Below are 27,924 nucleotides of genomic sequence, written 5' to 3'. Positions count from 1 at the left end.
TCTTCTTGGCAGTCTTGGCAGAAACTTTTTCATCCATCTTGGCTTTGCATAATATAAACATACACTATACTCATTCTTTTTCATCTTGGTGTAGAGTTTAATCAATTGTTGGCCAGTTTCTCTTAAAAGAAGATTAATTCGTGTAATGATCAATACAATTCCGCAACATAACGATGGAAAAGTTGGGAAACGATCAGTTAATTAACACGTGGTGGGTTTAGGGATGTCATTTGTAGGCGGCATCCAGATTATTCGTGAATAGCAAACAGTGTTAAATAATTAGATCACTACATGATAAGGTGTTAGGGAAACGTATCATAAAAATGATGCTGCTAATGACGTTGAAAACAAGCCACTACTTATTATGGTGTCACGGAAACGTATTTCAGCCATGACTAATGACATTGATAGCATGTCTGTATGGACTAATGTCGTTGATAACAGGCCTCTATGTGATCAATCATCCTGTAATTGGATTTTGTACTCTCTTCAAACAACAATACTGAATGTATATGCGATATTGTATCCTGCAAGAAACTCCCGACGCATGATCAATATGAGGAGGACAAGGTGCATTGAATACTGTCACAAGTGACAAGGGTCAGACAAAATCGAAAAATCAATTGCCTATTGTAAGAACAAACTAACGGCAAATATTGACTCGTACAAACTAATGTACCTGATGCATTGATCATACAGGCTCGTCCTTAAACATAATAAGTTCGAGTAGAGTCACTGGGTGGCGGATGCTACAAAGGTTCGGTGGACATCTTGGGAATGTGGCTCCAGCTTCTAGTTTGTTTATTCTTTGGCTTTCATAATGTTTTCGGTAAGCATGTATCATAATCTGACGAATTCATTGATTTCTAGAAAATACATACGTATTAGCCGGTCATGTTTACAGGGATATGTGTCTAGATATACATATTTCGTTATATACAACACGCTGTCATTAATAATAGCAGTCACTGTGTCAGTACATGAATGGTTGCCAACTGATGATCTTGTGAGCTTTTTAAACTGAGGTGTGCCATAATGAACCACGATCTATTTACAGACTGTAACACAAATTCGATTGCCTTTTGCTTTGAGTATTTAAATGTTTCGTAGTTTCAGCGGTGTAGGGACACTAAACTAATGCTTGCCAGAAGAGGTGACTCAACAGATCGGGTGGTCACACTGGCCCATTTCATGAAAATTATCAGGACACGTTTTTAATTCAGTTTCTGGGACAGGTTTCACAAAGCCTAAGGTCTCGTAACTTTTCTCGTTACCTGGACTACTGTAACACATGAGGTGCGAGAAAAGTTAAGGGACCTTAAGCTTACGAGAGGTTTGTGAAACGGGGCCCTGGATTGTGATGCCGGGAAGCTGGAATATTGCAATATTGCAATATTACAATATTGTAGCGAGAGTGTGTCCGTAGGCAATATAAGCTAGGTGTTAATGGTATCCCTCACATCGCAGTGTCTCGATTTGACCAATTACAGCCATGATGACCATTGAAATATATCCTCTATCCTTGAAACCCTTTCATCCCTCTTGACTTTGTATGCTATACACACGCGTGATGAGGGACCTTTGTTCAAATGTAGAAAGCAGGATGTAGAAGCATTTTGGAGGGAGGCAATACCAAATCCAGAATGTACCAGGGATCCTGCGTCTCTGTCGTCTTCTTGGCAGTCATCCTTCTTGGTCTGTATGATATATATGTGTGTGTGTGTGTGTGTGCGTGTGTGTGTGCGTGTGTGCGTGTGTGCGTGTGTGTTATATGTGTGGGTGGGTGGGTGTGTGCATGCATGTCGTACTCATAATGTTTCTACATCGTGATATTAAATACAATATATACTCATAAAAAATGTAGAAGAACACCCATGTGGAACGTTATATTGGCATTCGTCTTGTGTATGCAGCATCATTTCACGTTATCACCACAAGCAAACACAATACATTGGAAGCACGTGCACAACGAGCCTCTTATACGTGTCTCTTATGGAGTTTCATTATGAATCGTAACGTTTTTTCAGGTAGGTCGATCAGTCAAAGTAGACAATTTTTTGTGGGTTTTTTTTTAACAGTTGGAGGTGCTAGTCCTGAGGACATCATGCTGGTGAAGAAGAAGATTTTTGATGGATATGACAGATACATACGTCCTGTTCAGAACCACGAAGAAGCAATACAAATGGACATGATGTTTACTCTTGTCAGCATTGATTCCCTGGTAAATATTTTACATGGAATCCTTATCGAGCAGTATTTTCAAGTTTTTCATTCACTGGGTTCACTTACTTTCCTTCAACCAACATATGTGAACAATATATCGAAACCCTTAAATGAACATTACTACCAACTGTACTCTATTTCTGCCTCTCCTTCCTGGATACATGTTCACCATTTGCACAATTATATAATTGGACGTATTCGACAAGAAGGTGGTGTTTAATATTCTGGACATCAACATTTTACCTGTTTATTTATTTTACGTTTGACATATACGTAAGAATGGGTCCTGCGTTTAAAATAAGGAACATCGTATCCCAAACATTGTGATTGTTTTTTAATTCACCAAACCAGTTCCACCTCGGGAGTTTGAGAGAACATGTATATGCTTTAAACGGAAGACACAAAGCTTTTTCCAATACCATCTTAGTCTATTGTACGATTTCCATACGTGTTTACTTATAACGCTAAAACAATGCCTACGAGCGTATCCTGTCGCTTGAAGGAAACTTAACTTGTTTCAGACCTCTGCACAATCAAATAACACACGAACCGCATGGTACTTAGGTCAGCTGGCATAAGTTCCATCCTTGACGCAGCATGCAAGAATAAGTGAAATGAATGCTTTGATTTTCAATTCCAGGATCTGAAAAGTCAAAAACTGAAATGGAATGGGTGGCTTAGCTTTGTGAGTATGCATCTTTTTCATAGGCAAGGTCTCATTTTGTTTCTTTTTACTGTTGCTTAAAAATTAATATAAAACAACGTGATCCTTTTGACCACACTAATGCAACTCCCTTAACATACAGCGGCGTTTAGAGAAAATCAAGGCCGTTGAACAGGTCATGCGTTGTCACGTTCTGACGTCGCTTAATATATGAAAAACCTTCTAAAAATGCAAATATGCACTGTTGCAAACTATTTTAATGTTTGATACAAACACGGTACATGTTCTTAAAACAGACATGGCATGATAAGCTGCTGTCGTGGAATGCCAGCCAGTATGGAGATCTTAACTTCATCACCGTTCCACAGACGAAGATTTGGCTTCCCGACGTCGTCATTGACAATGAGTACGTACAACCGGGTTATGTTCTTAAAATGTTTCAAGGGGTCTTATCAATTTCGATGTGATTCGGGCACAATAGCTACTTCTTTACCAAAATAATACTTGCTATATTGGACTTGCTTTATCGTTTCACTGATGAAAATGTATGGGCCCAAATGCTTAATGATAATATTTAATGCGTAAAACGTTCTGTACACCTTAGAAATCACCTAAACTGAATACAGAAATAACACAGTATTTTAATATATCCATCAAGAGAATTATTTTTAAATATTGTTAATGTATCAAACATGATAGTTATTTTATATGGTCACAGGGATGAATTTCGGTGAATGAAAACTTGGGATTGACTTTAACATTTATTTGGATTCTTTATTAACCCAGAACGTTGAACAGCTTTTCCGATTTAAACTCTCGTACTTGTACATATTAATGTTACTAAAATGTTTACAAATTATTGAATGTTAATTTAACTTACTGTACTTGGTGTACAATAATCAAACAAATGAAACTAAGAAAGTTGCTAATAATTAGTTCACGTTTTCGCATGCTAAGTTATCCATATATTCGAATACATATGGAAGGAGCTCGCCATCTCAGGTAACAGCCAGGTGGTGTGATGTAGTAGATCCAAATCATCGCATTACAATCTGGCGTCTCTTATATTTGTTTCTGGATTGTCTGGATTGTCTGGACCCGACTTGAATCTTTACAGACTCCTACCATATAGCTATAACTTTCCACCGCTGCGTCGAAAAGCAAAAAAAATAATAAATAAAATAAAACAGGTAAAAGTCACAATGAAATGTTTCTTTGTCAGACCTGTTTGCATAAAATATTATTTTTTTACTAGTGTTTCTGCTAAAACAGTCTTGGGAAACGCGGACACTCTGGTTTTCATTAGGAGCAGTGGCAAAGTCACCTGGGAACCAGGAATGGTTAGTGAAACAAGCTGCAAAATTGACATCAGGAAGTACCCCTTCGACACTCAGACGTGTACGTTTAACTTTCTTCCCTGGATGACCACAGGCAGGTTCCTGAATACAACAGTTTCTTCCGGCAGGATTGAAATGTCAGATTTTGTGCCACATGGAGAGTTCACAATAGCCGGGTCATCAGTGGACTATACCCGCGTTCCGGCGACATTTGTAGACGATGATCTGGTGGGGATAAGTTTCTCCGTTGTCCTCAACAGACGTACATCGTTCTACTGGATGATCATGATATTTCCAATGGCAACCTTTCCTCTGCTCAGTCCAGTCAGCTTCCTTGTACCCGTAGAGAGTGGGGAGAAGATAACTCTGTCAATCACAGTGGTCTTGTCCTACCTGGTCTTCATTGGATCAATGAACGAAGCCATGCCAAAGCTGTCGGATACCGTCTCTTTGATGGGTAGGTCTGTCATCTATAAGTAAACTGAGTTGGGTTTTTTTTTATATGTAATGTATTTTTCAAGCCATGATTTATTATTCAAGATTAATTGTTGTTTTTTTACATATCCCAAAAAAATTAGCTTCATTTACTGCAACTATTAACATTAAGGGTTTCCCTTGACTTTGGGGAAATTCTTTCACTTGAGAAAAAAATTGTAACGTAAAAATATGCATTTACTACATCATGTCTTCTTATGAACTGAAACTTTGACAGCAAAGAATTGTATAACAAAGTCTGCATCGACTGCATATTATCACTGTGGAAGTACATGATAGAGCCATGTAACGCTAACAATGATGGCACGACACAATCTAAAAAATAATACATTTTATTCCAGTGATATACGCCTCCTTGCAAACAACTATTAGCATCCTCGCAGTCGTCGCTAATGGAATCATCATATGTGTCCACAAACTTCCCTCGGACTTTCAAGTCACCTTTCCCAAATTTCCCCAGGTATCACAGACGCTTGGGACCATAGGGGAACGGAATAAGTACTTGGCCAAAGGAGAGTCTCTTCAAAGTGTCTCTGGTAGTTCCGTGGGGTTGTGCCATGATGACCTAAAAACGGATGGAAAGCCAGTGTTTGAAGACAAAGAGAATGCGTCATCGAAAATAGTTGAGCCCAGAAGTGACAAATGGATCCTATATGCACGTCGACTTGATCGGATTTGCTTTTCACTCTTTATGTGTCTTAGTATAGTGGTGTCAACAATATTCGGGTTTCTCATGTCCTAGTGAGTGGGGAAAGGCTGGTTTTCTCTGTTCTCTGAAAAAATCGTTTATGATGTGGGTGAGACAAAGACAGAGACTGGGCCTTGCAATGAAATGATTAATGTAGCTCATGCCCATGACTGCAATAATTTGATGAACATATTGGGACAACATGATCGATCACTTAAAACTTTGACAATATTAAAGCAGTGCCGGGGACCAAAATATTCCTAAACAGATGAGACAAGGAGCAGTCGGAAATTGGAAAATATGGTTCCGGACTGAGCAACGGCCAATAGTGCTGGATCGTGATGCCAGACAGGATGATTTTTTAATACTGATGAGACTTCTACAAAAGCACATACATAAACGTTCGATCTTCACGGATTCGATTCCCCACATGCTACCAGTATGTGAAGGTAATTTCTTGTGATCCCCCAATGTGATGATATTAACAACAGCGACAAACAATATAAATTATGATTAACTATTACTGAAAGAATGAATTGGCCAGATCTTTCTTAAACCATTTGCTCATGGTAATTTCTGACTTCAGTATATTTCATGTCGTCAAAGCGTGCATGCATATTATCCCATTTCTACAGTATATGCAGAATATTGCTCAACATTAACTGCCTAGACGTATACCCTTACCATCTTTGATGGTGTCGTGTCTTTTAAACATAATCATGAAAACAATTTTGTTGAAGAGGAACGATTTTTTATGGACATACAACTTCTTTATTGCAGTTGTCTGAACAGGAACGATTGTTTACGGATAGACAACCTCTCTATTGCATTGAAATTTCCATTCAAAAGCGTTCCTGTTCATTATACCAGATTCTAATTTTACAATGTTCTTACACATTTAGGAGATAAACATCATGTGTTGGCCAATTTCCGGGTGTTATTGAGTATTTGAAGCACGGGAATGCATTTGGAACCGACGGCGTCAGCCGGAGGTTTCAAATGAAATATTCCCGTGCTTCAAATACTCAATAACACCCGGAAATTGGCCAACACATGATGTTTATCGACATTGTAAACAAAAAAGTAAACCAAAGGGGTTTTACTGTCTGCACTCGTTTACATCGAGTATGAGTACAGCAGTAAAGTGTCATCAGCAGGCCGTTTCAGCTGGTTCCCATGGTAGCATCTGGAGTTGCTCATTTGTGACGTCATTCTAACTTTACGTCACAATATGATTTGAATGACGTCACCACTGTTGATGACACAACAAAACAATTGTTTACGTGTAAATACGCAGTGAATAGTCTTGCAGTTTCCGGGAATCTAATACCATTTGATCATGTTTTTCAACCAATCAGATTACAGAACACAGTGCCTTTTGGTTTACAATGTGTAATAACATCGCGTATGACGTCAAAGTGGTTTACAGGTATGACGTCACAATGGTAATACCTCTATCACAGTACTACTAGATATTGCTTGACTCGTGGAAAGCTGCGAGTCATCACACTCGTTGAGTTTTAGGGAAGAAGTAATTATTAAATTTCTAATGTTGGGTTAGTAATAGATAAAATACTAATCTATTTCCCGTGTAATACCCTATTTATGAACGTAATAATTCGGCCATTTGATAGAGATGTTGCATGTTGTCATAGGACGTTTGTAACGTGTCTTTTTAGTAATTTTCTCGTATCAGCGTATTAATAGACATCAATGCAGACAGGCACCCGTGCAAGGGCAAATACTAGTTTCCCTGGAAAACTGTAATCGTCGATCTTTGGAATAAAACGAGTTCAAAGAATGAAGCTGTTATGTATCTGTTCTATACACTTTGATGCCTGGCTGAAATTGATTGGATGGCCGATAACGGATTAGTATGGTACTGTTTGCTGATCGTCAATACTTACCAACGACATTGGGTAACGCTTAACAAGGTCATTGGCAAATATGAAAAGAACTATATTGAGTCAAAACAAATACGCATTGAAAGCTTTTGACTGATATCCTGGTTTCATCGACCACCATTCTCTCAAGAACACATACCAAAGGTCTCGATTAGTATAAACTGTACTTCTTTGACAACAATCAATTAAAAGCATTATACTTTCCACTTAAAGACAACCTGATGAATACTAATGATGTTCTTATATTATATAAACCTATAATGATACTCATGTCATATACTACAAATGAAAAGTATAGGAACACTCTATAAATTGATGGTCATATATAAACTTACCCTAGGTGAGGTCATTTATACACCAAGGTAAATGCAACTTTTTGTGTGTTAATGGGCACTTTCAACAGCATCCTAGAGCCTGAAGTGTTGATCGGCACAATTCATCTGAGAAATCGTTTGGTCGTGGGAACCTGAACGGAAGCAAAGGCACCAGGACACCTTATACAACATACAGTGAACCAGTGACTAAAATAACATGGTATTCAAGCACGTCGAACCCACCGCCCTTCCATCGACTCTTGACAGTCGACGACGTCAGTTGACATGGGCATGGCGAGTTCGACGTTGGCAGATGCGTGATTGGTGACGTGTGACGTTCACCGACGAGAGTGGGAGTTCTGTGTTTACAGACGAGTAGGAGGACGTTCAGCCCCGAAATACGTTCAGATCGTTTGGAACCGTCAGCATGATTATATGGGGTGAGATCTACTGCGATCTCAGAACGAGACTTCTGATTATTCATGGCTGAATGCTGGAAGATACAGGAAAGAAGCTATGCGACCACTTGTGTTGCAAGTTATCCAGTAACAACCACGTGGCATTGTCTTCCAACACGAAGTCCTCATACAGAGAGACTGACAAACGACTTTCTTCACAACGCTACTATCGTTGTTTTGGCGTGACCAGCATGTTCCCTCTGCATGAATCCGCCAGAGCACTTCTGGGACTGTCTCGATCGACGCTACCTGTCACCGCTCAACTACTGGAACAATGTCTCCTGTAGGAATTGCAACCGATCGCACCAAAATTCGTAGTCTTACGTCGTCAATGCGTTGACATGTTTTGGAGATAATGATCTCACTCACTAATGATTCCACATTTGATGGCATTTGCGTAAGAAAACGCATAGTTTATTTGTGTCAAAGGTCAGACTACGATGCCACGTGTCCTTCTGTGTCATTCAACGGTACTTCCGACTTTGTATGAAATGGAATTGTGTACATTTCCTGAAGAACTGAAAACTCAATTGAAATTAAACAGATAATTAATGAGATATATTTTGCTCATATTTACTATGAACGTGCTCAGCCCCTCGTTAGACGCGAATATAGCGGCCATAAAATTTCCGAGTGGCATGCAGGGGTTTGAACCACAAGATGTTGTCTGTGGAATGAATTACAAATACATCAGATACAATAGAAATTATGCCATTGAGGTACGAGGAACCTGCAGGATACAGTAAATGCTATTCTTGACGTCATCATATGATCTAAACAGCCTGTGTCGTCCATAGGTATTCGTTGATCAGCTCGATTGTTCTTTCCCTCTGAGAGAGTACAGAGTCAAATTTTAAAAATGTTTAATTTACTACTTTGCATCGTCGTTTCACAATGGGGCCGTCTTTCCACGCTAAATGTATTAAATGCAGCAAGTTTCTTTCGTCTAACATTTCAGTGAAGGTCATGGGCGCCATCCACAGGGGTTTGTCACGCTAAATGCTGTCATCAAGGTATGTACTGTCACTGACGTAGTATTAGTACTATGTAAAAGAACCTCCTTTTGTATAGTACTAATACTCGGTCAGTTTTTAGCGTTACAAGCCCCTAGGAACTCTGAATGGTTGCTGGCATTCATTTTGTGTACCTTTTTCCTCATAAACCGACAAACCTGTATGTCCCGATACATTACATTGCATGGTTATTAGCTTCCGAATATTATGACATGAGTGAGTTTAGTTTCACGCCGCACTCAGCAATATTCCAGCCATATGGCGTTCTTCAAATCGCCTGTATTTTTGTTGATCTTGGTTTTGTGCATATACGACAACATTGTTCTTCCTAATTTGTGAAACATTTATGCAATACACTGACCACTAATTTAATCGTGACTTCATCATTAGAGTGACCCGTGAAGGTCCAGGGTTAGAATAGGCCTTTCAGCAACCTATGCTTTCTATAAATTGAGGCAAACGACCTCGCAAGCCAAAGTCATGTAAATCTCTTAAAATGCCATATTTCCCCGCTGTGTCATATGCTTTTTCGAGGTTAAAAAAAGATAGACACAGCGTGTTGTTTATTAATTAGTGCGTTTTTAACAAATGATTCTATTCGCACTAGGTGATCGACAGTACTTCTATTTTTACGGAAAACACACTGTATACTAGTATCTGTTATGAGGTTACTAGTTTCCAAGTACCAAACAAGTCGATTATTTTTTCATGCGTTCGATGGTCTTGCAAACACAGCTAGTTTGTGAAATAGGTCAATAATTGGACGGATCGGTATGGTCACGTCCAGGTTTAGGTATTGGTACTACTATGGCGTCATGCCATGAGGGAGGAAAGTTACCCGATGTCCAAATATCATCAAAAATAGCCAACAGAGTTTGAAGACAGGATTCTGATAAGTGCTTCAGGAGTTGATAATGTATGTTATCAGCTCCTGTAGCAGTATCGTGAGCTTGATCAAGAGCGGTATAGAGCTCATGAATAAAAAATAGTTCATTATAGTCTTATCAGAACTGAAGTTAATTGTTTTCTTTTCTTGTTGTTTTTGGTATTGCTGGAATTTAGGTACATAATTAGAAGAGGAACAGGGTTTAGCGAGGATTTCACCCAGTTTAGCATTTAAAATTTTAAACTTATTTAAATTATACACCATAGGATGGCGGCGGAAATAATGTTCTGCTTTTTTCCTTGCCTTCCTAGCTTGTTTGCAGTCATCGTTGAACCATGGTTTTCGAATATCTGGAACTGCAGATGAATTTATTATACACTCATCAGCTACGAAAGTCAATTCATCAGAAAAGCATTTAATAGCATCAGGAACGTCAATAAAACGTTCAGGTTTAAGTTTTGCAACACACAGTGTTCCATATAAAGTCCAGTTAGCCTTTTTAAAATTCCGCCTTGATGATGGAGGAACATCAGATGGAGTTACAGATTTTAGTATCGTAGGAAAATGGTCATTTCCACAGAGGTCATCGTGGACTGACCATTCCAATTCATTTAGTATTTCTGAATTTGTGAGTGAGAAGTCGAGAGCAGATTAAGTCCCTGTACCAGGGTGTAAATATGTGCTGGAACCATCATTATAAATACACAAATCATTGTCAGAACAAAGGTCCTCCAACAATTTACTTTTAGTGTTTGTAGTTACACTTCCCCAGAGGGTTGTGCCCATTCAGATCTCCCATTATAACGCAGGGATCGGGAGTTGGTCATAGAGAGTTTGAAGATCGGTTCAAACGTCAAAGACGGAGAGATGTAGAGAGAGCATAAATTAAACGCAACGTGGAAATATAGTCGAACTGCAACGGCCTGAAGATTAGTATTAAGTGAAACGGAGCTATGGATAATGTTTTCTTTGACTAGAATGGAAGATCCTCCAGTGGCCTTATCACCTGGAGGTGAAAAGGAATTATATGCTTTGTAATGACAAAGATCCAAAGTATATGTCTGTATTAATTATGTCTTCTGCAGACAGATCGCTGAAGGTGTAAAATCTTGGACTAATAGCTGTAATTCATGTAAGTTAGTCCTCAGTCCTCTGCAGTTCCACTGTATAATATTGTTGGAATAAAATATCTTTTGGGGGGATTTATTGGAGATCTACCCCGCACTCTTTTGGAGGGCGACAAGCTATGTGTCCTAGAATGGACGTTTTCAGAAACGTCCATGTCTTCAAGAGACCCATATATGTTGAACAACTGAATTATATTTTGTGACCTTTCAGGAGCTCTGCCACTATGTTGCTTTGTAGCATCAGGCTTAGACTTGAAACAACTTAGTTTGTTGACTATCAACTGTCGATTGAGACTTTGAGTGTGACTGATGATTTATGATCAGAAGAAGACTTTGATGTACTAGGAAGTGATTCCTCAGTCTGAGATGATATAGAAGGGTACAAAAGCTGTTGAGAATCGCAATTTACCCAAGTCAAGTTTGATTTTATTTCTTTTAGAGGTAGACTCCGATGATGTTTTTCCTACTGTAGCTTAACTTTCTGGAAGGTCAGATCTCTTTACCATTTTTTTGCATCAGAAACGGAGATATTTTGAGTAAACTTTATTCCGTTTATCTCCATTTGCTCTTTCTAAATATGACACTCTTTAGAAAATGACGAATGATCGCCAGAGCAGTTGGTGCATTTTTAAAATCACTGTCACAATCTTCTGTTGTGTGTGTTTTCTCACCACAATGTGGAAGTATTTACACCGTGTCCACATTTCTGACATTTAAAACACCTGGGCGGGTTGGGGATGTAGGTATCAACACTGATATTACAATTTCCTGCTCTTATTGATTTTAGAATACTTGGAGAAGAGAAGTGGAAGAGATATGTGTTAGTAGGTTTTGTTTCTGAGTTTATCCGAGTTGTAAATCTTTTAATGAAAGTCACCCCTTGATCTTTCATTTCTGATACGATGTCAAGCTCAGTCACATCTGCGAACAATTGATCTCGGTCTCTAACAACCCCTTTGCTCATGTTCAGAGTCCTGTGTGGAGTAACTGAAACCTGGACTCCAACACACAGCTCAGTTGACAACAGGTTGGTTGATTGCTGTTTCCTCCTACATTCTACAAGTAGGGAACCTGAACGCAGTCGTCTGATATTGCGTACCTCACCCTGCGATGCCATGTATACCTTTTGATACCACAAATGGGTTTTATTTGATAGGTGATTTGTCAAGAGTCTCGATCACTAGAAATCGTGGCCAGTATTCAACGGTCGGATTAGACGGTCGTAGTTCATCATCATTATTGTCAAGTTGACGGTTGTTTCTTTTAATGGGGGTTGTGTAAGCCATAGTTACTTTATTATGGTTCATCATCTGAGCTCCCCACCCAACGGAGTATCACAAGGACAAGTGGGCCTCCGACTTGCAGCACCAAGGATACTCAGATGATATACTCCAGCAGAAGAATTATAAATAATTGATCCACCAGATTGGCCCATGAGCCACGCCTTCTGGCATAAGACTCTAGACAAAGTTCATACTATCATATTTCACAATCTAAAAAGATAGAGATCAATAGTAGTGCCAAGACCGAAATTCAAACAATTCCAAATACAATTTGTGCCATGACACATACGCAGTCAATGCACAGGGCTTGGCATGACCAGCCGATTGGTTGAACCGGGCCCATTCAACCACCCGTCTAGGTGAAGTCAGGGCTAAGGTGGTGTGTTGAGCAGCAGGAACAATGGTCCTGCTCCCATGCCCTCAACCACCAGGATCCCCTCTTCCACCGACACAGGGCCGCAACCCAAAGCTAACGGGTTGGTGGACCAAATATCCCCCGGGTCCACAATGGGGGTGAACGGCTCTCAGCGTTACCCAGCACCCACCACGAGGAGGCGGCCGTTCACGAGTGCCCCAATAAGTTTAACTTTAACTTCAGATATAGCGATGATCTAGTATCGTCCAGTGACCATCAAATTGCCAGTTCCCTTCCGGTAATTTACCTTCCTGAACGTGAAACTGACGAGACACGTGAAACCGCCTCAACAATATCAAATTTAGATCTATGCATAAAGATTCAGAGTGACCAAACTTGTGTGTGTGTCGTTACCAAAGGCTGGGGTGACGTCAACTCTTTCAGTAGTTAACTATTGGAAACTCTTATGGCTTATTCCGCACTGAAATGTACTGATATGTGGGGCAAACGTTGTCGACTAACAGCGGAAACTATGGGACTCAATCCAAAACATTTGTAGTGTTTCGAAAATTTGCGTGATGATACGGACTCTTCCAGGGTGGTGTCACTGCATTCTTAGAGGTACAGTCACTCAACGCAGCAATGTAAATTATTTACATTTATTTAATCATATATAGCGTTGATACGATAGGACACTTTCATGGGAAGCCAGTGAGTATGGAGAACTTCATCAGTATGAAAGAGACGGAACAACAACGAGTACTTTCAACCATAAATGCTCATTAAACATTGTGTGTCACTGTATGAAGTGAGCGATTATATGGCACTGCGATTTCAGTCATCAATACTAATGACCTATACCTTGGTATCTTCGACTACCTGTAAGTACCGTCATATAGCTGGAATAATGATGATGCGGCGTAAAACTAAAGTCACTCTCTAAAACCTGTAGGTAAGACTTCTGCAATACACAAAATAATTAATTTGAGCAACGCCCATATCATCGGGGAGGAAGTCTCTAATCTGACCACCACAGTCCTTACTGAATATGAACAGTCAGCGGCAATCCTAATGGAATTGCATAATCAGGCCAGCACATCGACGTTCTACATAAGTTCCAATATTTGAATCAACTGCGGGAGTGGTGATTGTGCCGACACCCCCGGGCTGCAGTGATGAAACGAACATGCCTCATAAAGTCAAGACATGGAGAACTCTGCTTTGATAAGAAACATGAGAATCACAGACCATATGGCAATACAAGTGAGTGAGTTTAGTTTTATGCTTCACTCCGCAATATTCCGGCTATATGGTGGTGATGTGTAAATAAGCGAGACTGGACAATCAAGTGATCAACATCATAAAGCATCGATCTATGCACTGGGATCCAATGAGGCTCTCCACCCGATCCCGTTAGTCGCCTCTTCCAACACGCATGGGTGGCTGAAGTCCAAGTCTAACCTAGATCTTCACGGATGGCAATACTTCAAAAACTTATGATACGGTCCATGCTCCCTTTGATCTTAGTCTACTAATTTCCACTTCCTGATATACATGGAATTTGTCTAGGAGTCTAGGAAGAAATTGGATCGCCATATACTGCCGGTCTTATGACGTCACAAGTGCATGAGGGTTCACCATTATTATAATCGTTCTTTACACATTCTACGTCATGCTTGATTTGACCTTAATGGATTAAAAATACAATTTCAAAAATACAAAAGTCATGTGTAAATAGCGCATAGGGCAGAGAATTTACTTCCACTGAGTCTTATACAAAAGACTTTAGCACATTCACAAGTTAGCTGAGTTTATATGACGCACACTGACACATAACATTAGCTAAATCCCTAAGTCATTTAATGCTACTGTCATAGAGAATTCAACATCTATCTTCTGAGGGTGAGGATAAATCGTGAAAAATGAAAACCCATAAAAAACTCAGGGAAGATTAATAATTTCAAACCATATAGTTAATGGATTCGGACAGTCGATTATTGGAAGAAATTTCTTCTTGGCGTGAAAGGGTTTTGTAGCATTGTACATATTATTATTGGAGTACCGCCATCACTATTGTTACGACATGCTTTCCACATGTCCGTACTTTCCATTAGTAAAAACTCGCTGGCATCACTGATTTTCATCAATCAAAAACATCTTCATCAAATAAAAGAGATTGGGTTTCGTTTAGTGTTCATTTTTCACGTTCACAATATATTTATATAAATATTTACACACTACTTTGTTCTGAAGACAAAGGTTTGGATTAACGCTTATGGCTTACAGGATTACTCTACGTCACCAATTGAAGTGGAATCCTGATCATTGTTGATCATTGTTGATCATTGTTGATCTCCAGTTCGTTTGAACAGAAAGTCTAGAACTGTTTTCTGCACCCAGCGTATTAATGTCTTAGCGTTGACAAACAATGATCAAATTCCTGGAGTAATGATTGGCATGTGCAAACATAATTTAGATACCTTTCATCGTATGAATCGATATTGTCAGTTGACACGTGTAAATATGTGCATTGATTAACTATTGCACATGTCGCATGCATGAAGTTCAGACTCGCTGCCGCTCCACTCGGATAGTTTGAGGAAGGTATGGCACACAGGAACCAGATTCCTGGACAAATGGTACCAACCACCCTTACCGGTGTGCTTCTACTCATGCACTTTTATTATGGTAAGTCTCTTCTGTTACTTAATCTAGCGTAGACTGGAATGGTATAGAATACACATAATACATCACTAAGAGTATAAAACAGATTTCAATCCAGATGCATATTATGTCCTTTCAAACCCATGAAATTAGATCATAACCTTTAGCTATGCTGCATCCATATACTATCTTATTTTCAGCAATTCTTATTGTCCGATATGTAATCACAATTGATATATTTTCTTTCGATACATGCCGATCTTGCATGTTCTCTTCTCGTGCCCTTCTTTGGTTTAATTGTGATTTAATTGTGACAAACAATGTTCAACAAGAGAATTGACACTGAAATATGATGTATCAGGGTGGTCTGTAAATATTTGAGTTTGGACCAGACAATTCAATGATCAACCGCATGAGCATCGAGGCTACAAAGTTAGCGAGCCTGATCACTCGACCCCGTTCTTTGCCTCATACAACAATCGTGGTTTTCCTGAAAATGTCCATTCTTCACTCAGATCTTCATGGGTTATCAACTGTGGTGTGTTGACACTCCCTGGAAACCCGGTTTAACATCTGATTATCGCGCTCTATACGCCCGCGTCTATTCCTATTTAAACTGCTGCTTTTGCTAATGGAAATTAGAACATCAGCCATCTCAGCTGTACTCGCACTATCTAAATTTACGTCTGTCGGTTGTCAGAATGCCTGTTCAATCTGACACATGCAACATAGAATGTGCCACATTTGGTATCCGTGCAACGCAAGTCCATATATATATTCCCGTTTGAACTGACAGAGATTATGAAATCGACTCTATCAGTCGTGTTAAATATTTGCCTGCTGTAAGGTCAGTATAACTGATAGCGCTAGTTGACTTTTATGCCGAACTCAGCAATACTCCAGCCATTTGGCGGCTATAACCGATAGAACAAAATCCAAAAGCGCTCTTTACGACTTGGCAAAATGATGGGCTGTCCCTGAAGTTGGAACTACTTCCACTGCTCTGACCAAGCCAAGGTAAAGGGTGTATTTATCGGAACTGACGCGGTTCCTGCTTTAGGTACAATACTTTGTGATATTCTGACATTAGATGTTGGTTAATGCTGACCTGAACACAGAGTCCTTTCCTCAAAGGAAACAGTATCTCTCCAATTTCACAGAGCAGTCGTAATTCAAACTTATCAAACAGTAATCTCCAGACAATCTATCTCCTGACACATTAGGTATTGGTAAGGACAGAGGCACCACAGGCTTTCAGCACACCCTTCCTATATTAGTGAATCAATGGCCGTCCCGTTACTTATATCTAATCAAAGTGCTAGAAATCATAAATCTGTAAATACATTAGTCGGGGTTGTGAGTCTGCATAATAAGTTGAAATACATTAAGTAAAAATATTTAACGACAATATTTGATTTCTAAATTAAAGATACCACTACGGTGAAAGTTCATTGCTCTTTGGCAGTTTGAAAGCCGATGGAATGGGAATTCGGTTTATTTTCAGTGCGCTTCTTTCAGTTAACTTCATCAGCTCTTGTTACGTTCATGATATATAAATTATGTAGAAATAATGATTATCCGTGCAGGTATCGCGACTTGGTTGTCACAGTTTGCTGTACATGTTGATCACTGGATTGTCTGGTCCCGACTTTATTATTTACATTTTGTCGCCATATTGCGGGACAGTTACTTAGTGCAATGTAACACTTAATTCAATCACTGCACGTATATGTATCAGTTGGAGCCTATACACCGGAGGACGTCCGGAAACTGAAGAAGGAAATCTTCAATGGATACGATGTTTACATACGTCCTGTTCACAATCAAACAGATCCAGTAAGCGTAGATATGAAGTTTGTCCTTTACAACATCGCCTACCTGGTACGTACTTGTGAAATAGATTTCATATTCCTGTCGTAGCTTTTGTCCTCATAGCGTCCCTTAAACACACAAACAAGCAAGCTATCCATGAATGTGTGTGCTTGTGCATCTGTAGATATAAGTGTAAGTTAAACACAGGTAATGTGACATACTTAGGAGATAAACATCATGTGTTGGCCAATTGTTTACGTGTCAATACGCAGTGAATAGTCTTGCAGTTTCCGGGAATCTAATACCATTTGATCATGTTTTTCGACCAATCAGATTACAGAACACGGTGACTTTTGGTTTACAATTTAGAATAGCATGTTTTGTAAGCTTCTAAATATTTATTTACTATTGATCCTGTTCTATTCAGGATCTGAAGATTCAGAAACTAAAGTGGAACGGCTTTCTAAGCTTGGTAAGCAAATGATGTATAATTCCTGTTACACTCATACTTTCAATATAATCAGTTCAAGGCAAAGGATACAAATTGTATACTTCAGTCATAAGCATGCATGTGATTGTCTTTGTCATGATGAATTAATGATAAAACATGGACCGGTACTGCTCAGGTCAAAAGCATCAAGGTGGAGATTATCAAATCAAAGCCATCCAGTCATACACTATGGTCGGGACGAAAGTATACTAGACAAAATATGTTCGGGATATTGGTATTTTCATGACTGATCTTTTATCAGTTTGTCAGTAGGTAAATACATCGTTATTCATAATTTCAAAACAAAACTGTTTCCAGTATATATCACACTGGGCCTCGTGCATACGATGTAATAAAAAAGATCTTGAGTGAGAAAACTCTCAGAGTGCACTGCACATTGCAAATAAGTCTCGGTGGAACCTGTTTTTGTTTGTTTAAGCGATGGCACGATATATTCCTGTCCTGGAACGCCAGTGAGTATGGAGGTGTGAACTTCATCACCGTGCCGCAGACAAAAATATGGCGGCCCGACTACGTCATCAACAATGAGTACGTACAACAACTAATGCTCATTCAGCTTTCATCATTATTGTCTGGAAGGAACGAATACTGCATTGCACTGGAAAGTTAATCCACAGTATTCCAATATTTTAGCATCAGGGATAAAGGTCACTACTACCTCATGATAAAATCATAAAATGGCCATTCTTAATTACACCAAAGTATGGATAAGGAAGGTAGGTATACCAACAAAATACAAATTAATAATGGATAGCAAGACCAACAAAAATATCATATAATAAAAGCATCCAAAGTAAGGTCTCCATGCTAAGGGGTTAAGTGTCTCTTCTACCTTATTCGGACCCGTGAAGGTCCCGGGGGTAGAATAGGCCTTCAGCAACCCAAGCTGACCATAAAAGGCGACTATGCTTGTCGTAAGAGACGACTAACGGGATCAGGTTTTCAGGCTCGCTGACTTGGTTGACACATGTCATCGGTTCCCAATTGCACAGATCGATGTTCATGTTGTTGGTCACTGGATTGTCTGTTCCAGACTCGATTATTCACAGACCGTCGCCACATGGCTGGAATATTGCTGAGTGTGGCGTAAAACTAAACTCACTCACTCACGCACTCTACCTTATTCGGATCTGTTGTTTATGACCATGCTAAATCCATCTTCTTCTTTGTAATAAGTGTTTCTGAGAAAACGAACCTGGGAACACCGGACACTCTAGTCTTCATAGAAAGCAGTGGATTGGTCACTTGGGAACCAGGAATGGTTAGTGAAACAAGCTGCAAAATTGACATCAGGAAGTACCCATTCGATACCCAGACCTGTTCCTTTAAGTTTATTCCCTGGATGACAACAAGCAGGTTCATGAACACTACCAATCTTCTAAATGGGATCGACATGACAACTTTTGTGCCACATGGAGAGTTCACGACTGGAGAGTCATCGGTTCATTTGAACCACGACAATGTAGCTTTTACAGAAGATACATTGGTGACAATAACGTACACCCTTGTGCTCCACAGACGCCCATCATTCTACTGGATGGTCATGGTGTTTCCAATGGCAAGTTTTCCATTGCTCAGCCCTATCAGTTTCCTTGTACCTGTAGAGAGTGGGGAGAAAATAACTCTGTCAATCACCGTGGTGTTATCCTACTTGGTCTTCATTGGGTCAATAAATGATGCGATGCCAAGGTTGTCAGATACAGTCTCCTTGATAGGTACAGTACAACTATAAGACATTTTATTTATTTATTTCTACATTGTTTGGTTACACGTGTACAAATCACTATTCCTATCACTGTTTGATTTTATTCGTATATTTATCTATAAATATTAATTTGATACGAAACACTGGTGGTGCGCATGGCTGAACTTGAAGTAAACAGCAGTGAAAAAGTTGTCAAATTACCAATTGTTTACACTTTGTTTGGTTGTCATCCACAGGCTGCCAACTGGTGTGCGTGTGGTTGTTTAACAACATAAACCGGTACAAAACATTGAAACTGAAACTGTTTCAGCTTATGGCAAGCACCTTAAGTTCACATTGCTCCAAGTTCTCAATGCCAATGCCACTGACGAATGTGTTACATTGCGCATTTCATCAAATAGTTTCAGGAACATAACATCACGGTTAGAACACGTCTTCAGTAACCCATGCTTGTCATAAAAGGCGACTAACGGGATCGGGTGGTCAGGCTGGCTGACATGATTGACACGTGGTCAATCCCTATTGGCTAAGGCGGATGTTCATGTTCTTGATCACTGGAATGTCTTTTCAAATCCCGAGTTAATTGTGTTTCAATATATAATCTTCATATGTGTGTTTCCTTCAGTGATCTATGCCTCCGTACAGACAATGATAGGCATGGTGACAGTCGTTGCCAATGGAATTGTGATATGCATACATAAGCTGCCCCCGGACTTTCACGTCACAGTTCCATTCTTCAAGACGTCAAGAGGACATCATTTACAAAGAAAAAGGGAACACGATCTACACAAGTTTGAGCTGTTTTCGATTACCGCCTTGCTTAAAGCAACAAAAATACTTAACTCATCAAGAAAAGAGAAGTACGATCTACAAAATGGGGAGAGTTTCAAAAGCAATCCTCCGAAGTTGGAGCCGTCTTCAATCTCTGTTAACTCAAGAGTTTTACAATTAGCAGATGAGCGCATGAAAGAAGAATCTGAAAACAATGGGCCTACAATTGACAAAAGTGTCCTGCTTGCTCGTCAAATTGACAAGGTCTGCTTCGTATGCTTTTTGTTTCTTACTATATTAGTGTCTGTCGTTTTCGGCCTCCTTTTCATATGCTGAGATGGAGGATAACGATGCCGATAAATACTTTGTTTGCAATCTTGATTGGAAAATTGAAGCTAACGGTACATACTAAGTAAATGTGTTCATGTTCTTTTCTTAAATTAAAACAGTTCTATTAATTGTATATTGATTGTTCTTATCTTATTTTCATGAAATCTTCGCATTTGCAATAGATTATATTCCGCTGAAAATTCAATTGAGGCATTTCAGTAATACACAAACATACTATTATCGACAGGGTATCTATTCTAATCTGATCTTAGTAACATGATTCAGAACCAACATGCTTAATCATTTGTATCAAATAGTAAGACTAATATGGATTGGTCTTTGGATGTCACATTAAAGACTGGATTATTTCATCTGGACTAGGGTTATTTACCGGCCACCGCCATGTAGCTGAAATCTTGTTGAGGTCTGAAACCACTTACCGTTCTGTGATGAACGGAATCTTAAGAGAGTTGCCATAATCACAACACAGTGTCAATGTTTCAAGGTACAATATTGGAATCTACCACAGAACTATAATTGTAGAAACCGTGTCATTTATTGAGCTGACAAGTGTAGCCAAAAAAGAACTCATGACTGTTTCAGTGACACATGAACAGAAATATTTGGGTTTAACACCACTTTGGAAGGAATCGTGAAAATAGTCCGAACAGCTTGAGAGGCACGTTGCAAGTATAGGAATAACGAGTTTTTATAATTGATCAACTTTTCATTGTATAATAGCGACACTTATACCGATTTTAAGCATGCTGAAACACCGTTGTTATGCAAGCTGATTATCCATAAAATAAAGACTTGTCATTAATAAGAGATTTTAATAAAGGCGATGCTAGCAAAGTGGACAAACGTTCACAAAACACCCACATGCTAATATGCGTCTTTGATTTTTCGTATCCTGATACATATTAGCTGGGCATGGTGATCATGTAAGAATTGCTGACATAACTGATGATGGTGCCAATAACAATAACATATTCACATTTTTCGCATCAAGAATGAAGACACAAGTCTATCGGCCACCCCCTTCTTGATCATATTATTCTCGAGCATGGATTTGATCTTGAATAAGGTAAAGTAACATATTTAAGCGCAAAATCTGTATTCAGCCATATTTACATTAGAAACCGAATGTGTACACAAACAAAATATGATGATGATGGACAGGAGACCCCCAAAATACATTTTAAAAGCATCCAAAGATAAGTCTAAAACGCATCCAAAGTGACGTCTCCATGCATGGCAGCTTTGAAACTCAGGGTCTAAACTACCTTTCTTCCGAATATGTTGTTTATTTTCACAAGTACATGAAAAACATAATGTTATTTTTTATAGCAGTGTTTCTCCAAAAACGACCCTTAGAACACCAGACACTCTATTCTTCATAGAAAACATTGGATTAATCACTTTGGAACCAGGAATAATTAGCGAATAAAGCTGCAAACTTGACATGAGGAAATACCCCTTTAACACACAGACCTCCACGTTTGTTTTCATAGCCTAATAATTCTCTTACGTGTAAATTGAAACCACATCTATGTAATGTAATGTAATAAAAAAAACTGCGTCATAAACTGTTGTTTAAACTCTGAGATACCCTTGTGTGGGGTATACAGATCTCATAGAACATTCTGTGGAATAGTCAATGCTGGATTGATAAATTCAATTCTGGAAGCTTACTTACTTCCGGTCTATATATAGCCACGGCCCTACCCTAGACCACTATCGAATCTCAACAGAAGCCCCTGGTAACATTACAACACTACTTTTTCAATGATGTACATGATTCCTGCCACATTTGAGCATATGATATTGAACGGGGTTGCCATAGAGATCATTTTCTACCTTCAGAGGTTCTGGACAAATGGTGAAAAAATGAAAGTAACTGTCTTTTGAAGTTTACAATATGTAAAATGTTGAACTTCCACATTGAACAACACCATATCAAATTATTCGCTAGAAGAAGACATGCCCTTGGCATCCATTTGTGCTGTCCTCTGTTCTGTAATGAGTACGAATACATGCTCGGGTTGGCAAAAACTTACAAGGTTTTGAGGCAAGGCTTTCATCCTTAGCTTCTAATAGTGATCTGAATGCGTTCAACAACGATTAGATATCAAATTCTCTTCCACTGATTTCCCACCTAAATTGGAATAATATTTAGCAATGAGACATCATCTATCTCACATTTATCTCATATGTATTAAGATGTACAAGACACACAATTGCACAAGACTTATGGAGACAGGGTTGACTTCAACTGTCAAACAATAAACCTTCAATAAGTGTTTATTGATTTCCAGCAGCTCCTTCCCGACTATAAAACAACAACAGGGGAAATTCTTTCAAAACATGTAGTCACGGGTTTGTACCATTGTGTCTGTCTTTGGAACAGTCTTCTTGGCGATGTGAAAATGGTTTCGTAGATTTCATTAAACACACTAAATAACTGTCATCACGTTCAGGGTGAGTGAGTTTATGTTTACGCCGCATTTAGCAATGTTCCAGCAATATCACGACGTGGGGCACCAGAAATACCCATGTGTGGAATCAAACCTTGGTCTTAGGCATGACGAGAAAACGCTTGAATCACTAGGCTATTCCGGCGTCTCCGCATCATTTTCAGACGCGTACCAGTTTATCTTAAGCATCGCATCATTCCCATTTGTATAACCTGCAGTAATCACTGGTTTCCATCAATCAAAACATGGTGCTGACATTCTACTTTCACATGTTTATATAATTATTGACATAACGGTCCATTCTGCCAACACAATATTCTCCTTGTGTCTACAAGAGGCATACTGATCTTGTCTCCCATGCCTTTTAAGTGGAAAGGCGAAACTGATATCTGCATCCAGTGCATTAGAGTCTAGCCCTCGACAAACAATCGTCAAAATACACGTGTCAAAATGATTGGCACAACAGAACACAGTGTTTTATCTTTATCCTAATGCAGGTGGACTCTGTAAAATGCATCTATTGATTATTGATTCGTGAGCGTGTAGTTCACTCTGCTGGTTTCACACGGAAAATGGGTTCCAGGGGAAAGGGGGTTCCAGGAGAAATGGCACAAAGCACCGTGACCTGGATCATTATCTTCTTGCACCTTTGTGATGGTAGGTTTCTTGAATTCTGATCAGTAACATATTACTGTCAACATTTAAACTGTATATTATGGAGTGAGTGAGTGACTTAAAATTTATCCGCAGTATTTCAGCTATATCGTGATGAGAACATAATATTTAATGGTAAATTGTAAACACCTGTCAACGAAGGACAGTAAAATAACTAAATTATCACAGATTCGAATTTAAAACTAGTAATCAGATCTAAAACAGTTTAACTATAGATGACAACACAAGGTAAAAACAGGCTATATATTGCCAGCAACTGAAGGTAGGTGACCATACCAGAGGCCATTGGAACTAACAAGGGATTTGCTTCCTGCATGGACCCAAGGTCGATTTAATCAACAATAATTCTAAGCTTAAAATCCTGGTGAGTTTAAATTTTAAGTTTCGGGACTTTGGCATCGTTTCTTGGAAGTTCCTTTTCAACTGTGGCTCCTTTGGAAGCCTTTTAAAATGCGGCTCAACATCTGATGGGGAGCTATTACTCCCTGATGTATATTTCCTTTTTGAAGTGTGACTTCAGTGAGTGAGTGAGTGAGTGAGTTTGGTTTGACGCCGTTTTAGCAATATTCCAGGGATATCATGGCGGGGGACACCAGAAGATGGGCTTCACACATTGTAGTGAGTGAGTGAGTGAGTTAACATTTAACGTCACATCGGCAATATTGCAGCCATATCGTGTCGAGAACAATATAAGTTATAGTAATGTTAAGATGAGAAAAGAGAAAAAGTAAAACCTGTCAGCGAAGGACAGTAAAAACACTAGAGTATCACAGAACATAAAACTAGCATTGAAAGTTAAAACATTGGAATTAAAGAAGCCAATACAACATAAAACCGGGGCTATAGATCGCCAACAACTGAAGGTAGATCACCATACTAAGGTCCATGGGGACTTACATTACTTCTGCTACCTGCATGAACCCTAGCTGGATTTACACCATCCCCTCAGCTATTGGCGATTATCCTGAAATTTAGCAATTACTTAAAACAACAAATATTCTATGATTAAAAACTAGTAGTAGATTTAAATTGACTATGAGAGTATTGGACTTACGTACCCTCTCAGGAGGACAATAATTTTACAATACTTCAACCCCCTTTGAGGGTACAGCCACTAGCAATCTAAGTTACTAATTTAAACTACCAATCATTAAAATACAACTATCTACAGAACATATCAATTACAATTCAATAAGAAAATCAATTTCTTTTAAAAATCCAAGAATTAAATGAGTACTAACTGTGCTAAAAAGATCCCTCATTGTTTTTACATTGAAATAGTTATCCCTTATGATAGAGAATTCAACACAGTCAAGCAGGATATGCTTGACCGTGGTTCTCTCATCACAAAGGATACAAAACGGAGGATCATCGCCTTTTAGTAAATAACTGTGGGTGTAACGCGTATGGCCAATGCGACAACGTCGCATAATGACCTCTTCAAATCTGGACTGACAGCCCAAGTGAGTGTAACCAATATAAGGTTTTATGGCATGTAATTTATTTATTCCCACTCGGGTGTCCCACTTCTTTTGCATCAGATCACGAATGTAAGTTCTAATGCTAGCTTTATAGTCACGGTATGGAATAAGAAGTGGTGTCACAGATTTGTTGAGTGCAGCCTTAGCAGCAAGATCGGCCATTGCATTCCCAGAAATACCTACATGGCTGGGTAACCAACAAAAGACGATGTCGCACTGGCCAGTTGCAAGATCATTATACAATTCAATTATGTGAATTAAAAGTGGATGTTTACAAGACAAATTTTTAATAGCCTGAAGGCAATAAGAGAGTTAGAAAAAATTATATACTGTACATGATTAGGATGTCTTTGAATATATTGAAGAGCCGTTAATATTGCGTTTGCTTCTGCAGTGAAAATGGAGCTGTTATCAAGTAATGGAGAAGATATTGTTCTGGATCCAATGACAGTGGCACAAGCAACTGCGCCACCGTCCTTGGATCCATCTGTAAATAAGGACTTGTAACTGCTATATTTACTATTTAATTGATTATATTCCTGCTTATATTGTAAATCATTAGTTTCTGATTTTTCAAGCATAGTTAATGTTAGGTCAACTTGTGGCCTAACCAACTGCCAAGGATGAGAAGAAAGAAGACGGGAAGGAGCTATACTTCCCAGCTCAATGCCGGTAGCAGATAAAAAGGTTTAATTCTTATACCAAGAGGCGGAACAAGAGAAGATTTCTTATTGTATAAATCCTCATATAGAGGATTGAAAACACAGCTATATGCAGGATTAGATTTGTTAGAGTGTAATTTTGTAATGTATTGTAAAGATAATTTAATACGGCGTTGTGTAAGAGATGGTTCATCTGCCTCGACACAAAGACTGTCAACAGGAGAAGTTCTAAATGATCCAAGACAAAGTCTTAGACCTTGATGGTGTACCGAATCTAATAGTTTGAGGTTGCTTTTGCATGCTCCACCATATACAATGGAGCCGTAATCAAGTTTTGATCGGATGAGGGATCTGTACAGTTGGAGAAGGGTCTTCTGATCCCCTCCCCAGTTGCTATTTGAGACTACTTTTAATAAATCCATTGCCTTCATGCATTTAGTCTTTAACTGTTTTATGTGCGGAAGGAAGGTCAGGTGTTGATCAGAGACAACGCCAAGAAATTTGGCCTCTTTCACAACTTTGATAGGAGATCCATCCAATAATAGATCTGGATCCTTATGTGGTTTATATTTCCTGCAAAAATGAATGCAGTTGGTAATGGCTTTTGAGAATTTGAAACCATTTTCAAGACACCATTTATGAATCTTATTCAAACATAACTGCAACTGCGTTTCAATAGTATGCATGTTTTTACCGCGACAAGAAATGTTAAAATCATCCACAAAGAGTGATCCATCGATTGAATCATTTAAGACTTTTGATAAACTATTGATTTTAATGCTAAACAAGGTAACAGACAAAATACTTCCTTGTGGGACACCCTGATCCTGATTGTAATGGTCAGACAGGGTAGAGCCTACTCTTACTTGAAATTGTCTGTCTTCTAAAAAATGAGATATAAATTGGGGTAAACGGCCCCTCAAACCGAAGTCATGGAGATCTTTTAGAATGCCATACTTCCATGTCGTATCATATGCCTTTTCAAGGTCGAAAAAGATTGATACAGCATGTTGTTTATTCAAAATGGAATTTTTAATAAAAGATTCCAACCGTACCAAATGATCGATGGTACTTCGGTTTTTGCTAAAACCACACTGATGTTAGTGATGAGGTTGTTGGTTTCCAGGTGCCAAACTAAACGGTTATTAATCATGCGTTCAAGAGTCTTGCAAACACAGCTAGTAAGTGATATTGGTCGGTAGTTAGAGGGATCAGTATGATCCCGGCCAGGTTTAGGGATAGGAATGACAATAGCATTTCTCCATGATGATGGGAAATGGCCAGAAGTCCATATATTATCAAAGATAGTCAATAATGTTTCTAAAGATGATTCAGGTAAATGTTTAAGCAGCTGATAATGTATATTATCGGGCCCTGAAGCGGTGTCATGAGCTTGCCCAAGGGCAGTATGGAGCTCATGAATGGAAAAGATTTCATTATAATCCTCCCCATTGTCTGAATTAAAATTAATTTTCTTTTTTTCTTCTTGGTCTTTAAATTTCTTAAATGCCGGAAAATAGTTAGATGAGGAGGAATGTTTAGCAAACGTTTCACCAATTTTATTGGCAATAACAGAAGTTTCAGTTAGAAGAGTATTACCCTCCTTCAGATGGTGGACACTACATTTGGACCCTTTACCTTTAATTTTCTTCACCATATTCCAAACCTTAGAAATTGGTGTTCGTGAGTTGATTTTAGAAACATAATTTTGCCATGACTGTCGTTTATGTTGCTTAAAAGTGCGACGAGCCTTGGCATTTAAAATTTTAAACTGGTTCAAATTATGGACAGTTGGGTGTCGACGGAAAAAACTTTTCTGCCTTCTTTCTCGCCTTTCTAGCTTGTTTGCAGTCACTGTTAAACCACGGTTTACGAATATGTGGGGTTGTAGAGGATTTGGGAATACATTCGTCAGCAATAGTATTAAGTTCATCAGAAAATGTTTGAATTGGATCGGTAACACTAAGAAAGAATATGGTTGCAATCTTTGAGCGCATAATGCATGAAATAAAGACCAGTCGGCTTTTGTAAAGTTCCATCTTGAGGGAGGTGGAGCATCACTTGGATGTACAGTTGATAGAACAGTGGG

The 27,924-nt window shown here is 38.9% G+C and overlaps 2 protein-coding genes across 2 annotated transcripts; both read left to right on the top strand.

Annotated features, from left to right (window-relative positions):
* The first annotated feature begins 1,643 nt into the window (after positions 1-1,643).
* On the top strand, positions 1,644-5,461 carry LOC137258765 (acetylcholine receptor subunit beta-type unc-29-like). The gene is made up of 6 exons (XM_067796453.1): positions 1,644-1,695; positions 2,079-2,221; positions 2,864-2,908; positions 3,184-3,293; positions 4,143-4,681; positions 5,061-5,461. The coding sequence occupies exons 1-6, from the start codon at positions 1,644-1,646 to the stop codon at positions 5,459-5,461; spliced, it is 1,290 nt and encodes a 429-aa protein (XP_067652554.1).
* Positions 5,462-17,259: 11,798 nt separating this feature from the next.
* On the top strand, positions 17,260-21,153 carry LOC137258763 (neuronal acetylcholine receptor subunit alpha-10-like). Its single transcript, XM_067796451.1, has 6 exons — positions 17,260-17,292; positions 17,651-17,695; positions 18,153-18,262; positions 18,911-19,449; positions 20,065-20,299; positions 21,144-21,153. Exons 1-6 carry the CDS (start codon positions 17,260-17,262, stop codon positions 21,151-21,153), a joined length of 972 nt encoding a protein of 323 aa, XP_067652552.1.
* The last annotated feature ends 6,771 nt before the right edge of the window (positions 21,154-27,924 follow it).

The sequence above is a fragment of the Haliotis asinina genome, chromosome 12, assembly GCF_037392515.1.
Source record: "Haliotis asinina isolate JCU_RB_2024 chromosome 12, JCU_Hal_asi_v2, whole genome shotgun sequence".
NCBI lineage: Eukaryota > Metazoa > Mollusca > Gastropoda > Lepetellida > Haliotidae > Haliotis > Haliotis asinina.
The sequence above is the reverse complement of the archived record's forward strand: the minus strand, read 5'-3'. Positions and strand labels throughout refer to the sequence as shown.